Below are 8,501 nucleotides of genomic sequence, written 5' to 3' on the forward strand. Positions count from 1 at the left end.
CGACATGGTTGAAACGAGGGAGAAAGCTGGGAATAGCAGAGGTGGTGAATCATAATACAAAAGGAGTTTAAGAAAAGGCTGGTTCTGTGAGCTCGTTGGTCAAGTTTCTTTGGATGTGACCTCTGTGTGTGGGAGAAAGTGTAAGAATTTACTTTAGTTGAGAAGGTTCAATAATAGCAGTGTTCCTTTTTGTGAGGGAGAGAGAATTGGTTCTTTCGGGACTAGTACGATTTTTTTAAAATTGTTAAATTGCATGTAAAAGGCATATTAAAAAAGCATCCTACTTCTACTTATCCATACCATGAGCCTGTTTTCCCCCAAATGGATGCAATGTGCCCAACTTAATCGCATGGAAGTGAAACCACTCCGCGTCGACAGGGGGCGATAGAGGCGACCTTCCGCCTAAAGAAAACATCGTAGAACAACCCCGGAAGACAACAGTCCCATTCATTTGTTATGGTTGGAAGTTGCACAACAACAGCAACACATCCACACTTCCAGAAGAGTTAATCCGAACGGTCTATTGATAAAAATGATCAAAAGTAAGTCCGCCAGCAAGGAGAAGAAGAGGAAGCATGCGCCGACAGAGGAGCAGAACACAAACAGGCGGCGCGTCTGCACGGAGTCCAGCGTGGAGGTGAGAGGTGATCAAAAACATGAACCCTGAAAGATCAGGGTTCAGGAACGGCTGCTAAACGTAGACCATATGGAACTACATTAATGGACTGCATTTATGCACCGCTTTTCTAACCAGTGGCCACTCAAAGCGCTGTACAATATGGCCTGACATTCACACACCGTCGGCGCAGTCCACTATGCAAGGCGAATGCCAGATCATCAGGAGCAGTTAGGGTGATGCGTCTTGCTCAGGGACAACTCAACACTCCGCTCGGAGGAGACGGGAATCAAACTAGCAACCTTCTGGTTACCAGCCAGTCCTGAGCCACATGCCGCCCGCACATACCCTCTAACAACAATCAAACAACCTGAAAAGGGTTAACACAAGTTATTATATATATATATATATATATATATATATATATAACCCTTTTAGGAGAGTCATCGTAGGACGCATAGAGGCCTCGCTCATAACGCTCATGATTTGTCCCTGCAGGACTCCAGGGACGAGATGGCCGACGCGGAGCTGGACCGGATCGGCAGCGACATGGAGGAGGGGGGCCTTGACCTGAGCCTTCCTTTCCAGCCCATCGGTGCGTACGCGGCCGACAGGCAGGCCATGCTGGAGCAGTGCTTCCAGGTGCTGGGGGAGAAGAAGCTGCAGAAGATGTTACCCGATGAGCTAAAGGTGATGTGGCGTGCTTTGTCTGGAGCCCTTGTCGTGGAGCAACGGTCATTCACAATTTTACATTTAAGGGGCCTTTAACAGATGCTTTTATCCAATGCGAATTAAAAACATTTATACACACATTCAAACCATTGATACACATCCACACACCGACGGCGGAGTCAACCATGGAAAGCGACAGCCAGCTCCTCAGGAGCAGTTAGGGGGAGGTGCTTTGCTCAAGGACACCTTGACACTGAGCTAGGAAGAGCCGGGGATTGAACTAGCAACCTTCCGATTTCAAGTCAACCCCCCCCCCCCGCTCAACTTTAAATGCATATTTATGTTTTGTTATGTTCAACTCTTTCAGAGTTGTCCTCTAGAGGAGATCAAGAAGCTGTGCTGGGAGCAGCTGGAGCAGCTTTCTCAGAAGAACCTGCTTCAGATTCTGGACGGTGAGTCGTTGCTTTCGGTTCCACACACGTCCGTCCGTCCGTCTCCCCCCCACGCGCATACACACCCCCCCTCGGATTCGGTTTGGTGTGTACACACTTGTATCGCTTCAGTGACTCTGGCCAATTTCACACCGTCTGTTCTCTCTTCTCCTCAGGGGAAGAGCTGACCTCTGGGGAAGAGGACATGGGCGCAGAAGCATCTTCGACCAGCCAGTGAGTCCTAGCCGCATTTCGTATTCAATCCTATTAAATTCCCACCTCAGTGGGAAGGTTGCATGCAATCACGCATAGAATAAACATATTGTCAACTTTGAACCAAATCAAACACACAACGCTTTTTCGACGCATGACTTTTGTTGGTCTGTCATTTGTTTTTTGTGTGAGGTGTACCGTACCTTATGTAGAATCAAAAGAACAGTCTAAGCTCTCAGATCTCGATGTTGGCTGTGAATACAAAACGTGTGTCTGTCTGGTACACCTTTCACTCCCTGTGTTTCCTGTCGCCCCTCCAGGCAAGATAACAACGTGGACTCCACCTCCTCCATTAAAGACACTGATAAGACAGAGGAGCCCAAGCCAGGTAATGAAACCAGACCGGCCGCGGCTCCTACAGATGTGTGATTGGACGTGGAAGGATTCAATTGGATCATGTAATAGTGACTAAACAAACAAGCAAGCAGGCTAGCTGGTGTTAGCCCGGCGCAGGCTTTGTATGACGTGGGTTAATGGCATTTGAACATCCTAATAACGCACGCAGTAAATCACAATAGATTGGGATGTAAACCGACTAAGAAAGTGAACGGGTGAATATTGGCGTAGGTTTAACCGATGACATGTATGACGATGAATCACTTGTAAAAGAGAGGGGTCCTCTCACCAGAGTAGCCCCTGGAAAGCCTGCTCCGTTTCCCTACAGAACGACGGGGATCGGCCTGGCGCCTCTAGTTAGCGTTCCTCCTCTCTGTGTCATCCTCAACGTGTTCCTCCCCTCCAGTCGTCGAGGAAGAGAGTGACGTGCTGAGCATCAACGCCGACACCTGCGACAGCGACATCGAGGGGCCCAAGGCGGAGGAGGAGCCCGACGCCAAGGGCCCCGCCAGGGACGCACCGGAGGGGGCGCCCGCCGACCCGGATGCTGCCGTCGCCATGGCGACCGACCCGCCGCCCCCGGAGGAGCCGGCCGCGGTCGCACGCCCCCCCGCGAGGGGACAGCTGGAGGTGGACATCGATAAAAGCGTCAGCGAGATCCTGGCGAGCGCAGGGGACGGCGAGGACGCCCCGGAATCGAACCCGCGACCCTCACCGCCGCCGCCGGCGACGGCGTCGTCGTTGGCAACGCCTCTGGGTCTGGCCGGCGGGGGCGGGGGCGGGGGCGTGGCGGGGGCGGGTTCTGAGGTGTGCCAGCCGTCTCTTCAGCAGCTTGAACTCCTAGAGCTGGAGATGAGGGCCCGTGCCATCAAGGCGCTCATGAAGGCCAGTACTGGGAAGAGGCCTTCTTAAGGCCGGGAACACGGGCTGTTTTAATTGGAGTTTGACTCAACCTGCATAAAGTTTTTTTATGCTGGTGTTTATCCTGGATGGGACACCAAGTATATTTGGTCTGTCTTATCTGGGGCTGCATCATCCATCTGTCTGTGTTTATGTGTATGGAAATACACTTGTTTATGGGGCAGGACCTCCAAAATGTTTTTTTCATTACCAAACATTTGTCTTTTAAGTTTTGGTGATTGTATTTCAACATAGGCTTTTTTTAAGGTTTTTTTGTAAAGTGAGGAAAATGTATACGGTCAGGTGGCAAAATGTCTTGAGTGCCTCGATGTTGGATCATTAAAATGTGAGAAATATATATTCACTATAACACGGCTTTTACGTTTATTGTTTTTCACAAACACTTTAATTCCCGTTTAACCATCGTTTGTAGCTCAATATTTAGGGCAAGTACCTCTACGTCCACTAGATGGCGACATTACTCTACCAAGATAAGTGCACTGGAGCCTTGGCGGCGACCGCAGATGTTTTTTGTATGCTGACGGTCTATCGCTTTATGATCCCTCCTCCCCTCAACAGAAGCTTTTACAAGTTTTACAAGTTCTGATTATACAGTGTTATCACAGTATAATCAGTTTGCCCTGGCCGTATCTGTACGACTTTGCAATGTCCCTTGGATCCCGCACGACGAACGATCAATAATGAAACAAGTGTAGGATTCATCCACAAGCAAGGAGCGGTGCAGATGCTGCAGATGATGCAGAGTGTGTGTGTGTGTGTGTGTGTGTGTGTGTGTGTGTGTGTGTGTGTGTGTGTGTGTGTGTGTGTGTGTGTGTGTGTGTGTGTGTGTGTGTGTGTGTGTGTGTGTGTGTGTGTGTGTGTCATACTAAATGGCAACTGGTTAAAGGGCTTATCAACCATAACGTGTACATCTGGAAATCCTCCACATAAGAGGATCAATACGCTCCTTTGACCACGTTGTGCGATTGAACTTTGCTTGGAGACAGGCCGACGGCTGGATGTTGGCATCCAACAACGTGAGCGTGTCCCATCGCCACAATGGAAACACCAGCAGGGTAATGGGCCTGGCGGTACTCGCCTATACATCACTTGGAAGTAGCTGCCAATTTCATCCGCCAGAGTAGCTTTTAAATTAATTTCTGCTTCCTCTACCTCCTTTTCGATGACGAGAATGAATAGGCGCTCTCGTCTGACGCTAAGTATGTGGGTCATTTATTGGGAAGCTGCTTTTTTTTATTTTCTGAACGTGGTCCACTGAAGTAAAAGGCGAACCCAAGCACCACTCGGGATGGGTTGGCGTTCTCCGGGTTTAAACACAGGCTGTTGAGCACATCACCCCTGATTGACTGATAGGGTTACCGGGTCACCTGCTAATTAGGGGTTAATGCTTAATTAGCTTAATTAAATGTTAATGAAGGGCTTCCTTCATTCAGTCCTTGGATTCCGTTGCACTCAACGCTTAATCGCCAGGTAACCGGTGACCGATGACCACATCATCGGCCAATCTGACCTCATGCGTGTGATAGCGTGTGTTTTGGTGAGGGTGTCTTCACAAACCCATCAAAAAGCAGCTTAGGGTGGGGCTCCCCTTTAAACACAAGTGAAGTACCTTGGAACGCGGCAAAACCGCAACGGCCCCCAGGGGCGACGGCGACACGCACAATAATCACCCCAGCTGTCCCAGACGTGTCGAGGTGCTTAAAAGCTTTACTCTTCTAGCGGGGCGTCTAAAACATCCACGCCGTATGGATTTCCAACACGCAGGTATCCCGTGTAATTATTCATGGGTTCACCATTTCAAGGAGAAAACGCCGGTAAAGTGGTTGCGGTGTCGAATGCGATTGATGACTTATCTACCACGTGTCATTCGCTGCCGCATTAGGATGTGACTTATCATTTCAGATGAGCGGATAACGGGGCCCTGCAGGCTAAGCTATAACTTCCAAACTATATGGAGACGCAGTTTCCCCCACTTGCGTACGGCTAACGTAGACATAATGTCGAGTACATAGGGTTCTTTATCCGCTGTCGTGTCGAGACTCAAAGACTTGATGTAGATAAATGAAGGGATAAATCAAGCTGTGTGTTGAAACTAGCCAGATGTTTCCTCATGGTTTTACGCTCCGTTTTCTATTTATTTTCTGATGAGCAGCATGTTTTTCGGCGTTTGTCAAATCTACTCTTGCCTTTGTCATACACGTTTTCATTACACGTTGTAATGCAATGTACTTTTAGCCTACAATACTATTCCTTGGCTATTGTTATTCATTCTATGCCATTTATATAAAAAAAAGGTATATGTTTCCTTAAAACAAGAACACCCACGTTCTCTGGGTTACAGTCAAACTAGCATCAATGGTAGTGGCAGAAATAGCATGCTGCAGCAAAGGGAACGATGAAGTACGAGAGAGAGAGAGAGAGAGAGCGAGAGCAAGAGAGAGAAAACCGTAAGTGATAGTTCTCGAACTTCCCACAGTAATTGTTCCCAAAGGGTATTGTTCTCAGCGGCTTTTCCAGAAAAAGAATCAGATGTATGTCAAAAGATATCCTGTTAAAAAAAGAGCATACTCTGTTTTGATGAGCAGTGTCATTTGTCGGGGGCTGTACGTTTTCCCACTCAGCGAGAAATTAAATTGAACTAACAGCGCACGCTGACAGGCGATAAATAACTTAGCACCTCTGTGAGACTAAATGAATTGATTTCCCTGAGCAATGATTCATCGCGCACATTTCATTTTCATCAAGTTCAGGGCGGCCTCCTTGAATCCAAATAAAAAGACGCTGAACGACTTGGAACTTTTAGATTCTCCATCATCAGGGCTCCTGATACAACAGCAGATCCTTTGATTCCTCCAATCCGCCGCGCCTCGAGCAATAAGGCACGCTGTCTGACTAAGTGTCTCGCGTGACATGCTTAAAGAAATACATACATAGCTATGGTGTATATATGGAAGAGGCAATTATGCGAGAGTCGTATGAGGTAGTCTAAAAAAAAACGGAGAGAGCCCCAACTTCAGAAGTCCCTGATTGTGTTGGATTTGAACAGTTGGTATTCCACCCCAGTGGAGGACATTATGCATTTTGGGAGAGAGCAGAAGAAAAACTCTTCCTCTAACTTCCTGCCTCCACCAGCTTGCCTCCACCCGTGGAGTTTTGTAGCCGGGGACATGCATTCAAAATGCTGCATTCAGAGTATCAAGCCTCCATTGGTATTCTGGTACACACAGACACACCAGCAGGGGCAATAAAGCACAAAATACTCCTGACGGATGAGAAGAGACATGGTGGTAGGATGGATGACCTCTGCACACAATCAAACTATGATCACATCAAATGACCCCCCCCCCCCCCCCCCACAACCCAACAGCAGAATCGCATTAAAGCCAAACTTCCCTTTCTAGGCCATACAGTTCAGAATCAGCATATGCCGTTCCTCTTTGAGACGTAACAAGCTTTCCTTCCTTTCCTTTTATTTCTCAGGTAACGGGGGGGGGAAATCGGAGAGACATTCTGACATGTTTCGGCCGTTTTTTCTCCTCCACTTCTATTTCTGTGCGCATACGTCTTGAGAAAGGTCATTCTGTGCACGCCGGTGTTGATGTTATTGTCTTTGCCTTTAGTTTTTATGTCTGCAGTGGTCCTCCATGATGGATGGCAAAGTGCTGCAGAACCGCAGTCGGCTGGTTGGATTCCCTACGTTTCGTAATAGATTAACTGAGAGAATAAGCTGGTATTTCTTTTGGGGGTTTTTTCACCGGTAATCTTATGGTTGTTTACATACAGGGTTATTGTTGTTGGCTTGAGTGCGAGGCTGCATTGTGGTAACGGCAGAATGCATTAAGTTTCCAGATTGAAAAATGGAAAAGGATAAACCAATAATACATAACAGAAAGTGTCAGTGTTTAATGCATGTGCCTCAAAATGTCCAGAATATGGAAGAGGACACTTGTAATGCTGCTTTCAAACCATGTCTAATAGACGATAAACGGTTTAGTCTCAAGCTTGATACAACTACATGTACATTTACATTCAGGGCATTTAGCAGACGCTTTTATCCAAAGTGACTTACAGTTCGTACATTTGTCAGAAGAAAGAGATACAGTATATATCACTGTCGGTACAGTAAGGATGTTTGTTGAACCAAGTGCCAAGCACTAACAATTGTTAGGTTAATTATAATCAGGGGAGTCTCTGTATGTCTGTCTGTCAGTCCTTCAAACTTCTCCACCATCCTTCATCGGTTTGACATCACACTTGGCGAGGGTACTGGCGAGGACCCCTGGAAGTGAGGCGTCGACTGTGAAGTTGTTTTGCGACTGAGTGGTCTCCATGAAGACGCGACCAGCGACACCGGCCAAGACGTCGGCCTGTTCCGAAAAACACACATTCTACAACGGGCCCTGCACTGAGCTGAATAAAAACAAGAACATCCTCCAATTCCATAGATCACGCACACACAGACACACCACTGCTCCCAAAATGGCGATGTACACGCGCAAAGACCCACAAACTACTTCCACATTCCAGTCCCCAGTCCGCCATTCGCTCACCATCACACACAGTTTCTCTGCCGGGAAGTTGGGGACTCGGGTAAAAAAAAACAGCTGCACAGTTATGGCCCCAGCTGCCTCCCCCACCCCCCCCCAGTGGCAGCAGTCAGACGGCCCAGCAAAGTGTCCCCCAGACAGGCCGTAGATCACCCCCATCGTCCCTGGAACCACACTTTTTTCTTTTTTTTTACGGCACCACTGAACGAGCGGGGGGGGAGGGGGGGAGGCAACACCGCGGTGCTAAAGGGGGGGGGGTGGGAGGACATTGAACTGTCAGAACCCGGCTGGGATGCCATTTATTTATTTTTATTTGGGAGATATATTCCCCCGCTCTGCCCCTCCCTACCCCGGCCGCCGTCGTCGACGGAGCCGTTGAGAGCGGCAGAGCCGAGTAAATTACTTTCGTCAAAGTTGCGATAAAACTGTCACACCGGTGGGGAAAAAAAGAGAAAAAACAGGTCGTGCCAAGCGCGCCCTCCGCACCCCGCCATCTGGCGAGCGGGTGTATTACATAAGTAATTGTCAGAGGGAACGTCGGGAACGGCGCAGGAGGGCCTGATGAGTTTCTGTCAAGGAGCTCCCCCGGGGCGCGTGCGTGATCCGCTCCCCAAGTTCAGCGTGTGGGGGAGTGTGTGTGTGTGTGTGTGTGTGTGTGTGTGTGTGTGTGTGTGTGTGTGTGTGTGTGTGTGTGTGTGTGTGTGT

At 48.6% G+C, this 8,501-nt stretch overlaps 1 protein-coding gene across 1 annotated transcript; it reads left to right on the plus strand.

Annotated features, from left to right (window-relative positions):
- Positions 1-388: 388 nt before the first annotated feature.
- On the plus strand, positions 389-3,598 carry LOC132475589 (caspase activity and apoptosis inhibitor 1). The gene is made up of 6 exons (XM_060076811.1): positions 389-637; positions 1,115-1,306; positions 1,656-1,740; positions 1,896-1,953; positions 2,253-2,320; positions 2,735-3,598. Exons 1-6 carry the CDS (start codon positions 533-535, stop codon positions 3,238-3,240), a joined length of 1,014 nt encoding a protein of 337 aa, XP_059932794.1. The 5' UTR covers positions 389-532; the 3' UTR covers positions 3,241-3,598.
- Positions 3,599-8,501: the final 4,903 nt, after the last annotated feature.

The sequence above is a fragment of the Gadus macrocephalus genome, chromosome 17 (assembly GCF_031168955.1).
Source record: "Gadus macrocephalus chromosome 17, ASM3116895v1".
NCBI lineage: Eukaryota > Metazoa > Chordata > Actinopteri > Gadiformes > Gadidae > Gadus > Gadus macrocephalus.

What these genes read in the sequence shown, in the direction of transcription:
- LOC132475589 (XM_060076811.1), top strand. Translation starts at nt 533, where the DNA reads ATGATCAAAAGTAAGTCCGCCAGCAAGGAGAAGAAGAGGAAGCATGCG. An exon ending in TGTTACCCGATGAGCTAAAG is followed by an intron (nt 1,307 to 1,655) that starts GTGATGTGGCGT and finishes CAACTCTTTCAG; the next exon opens with AGTTGTCCTCTAGAGGAGAT. An exon ending in CCTGCTTCAGATTCTGGACG is followed by an intron (nt 1,741 to 1,895) that starts GTGAGTCGTTGC and finishes TCTTCTCCTCAG; the next exon opens with GGGAAGAGCTGACCTCTGGG.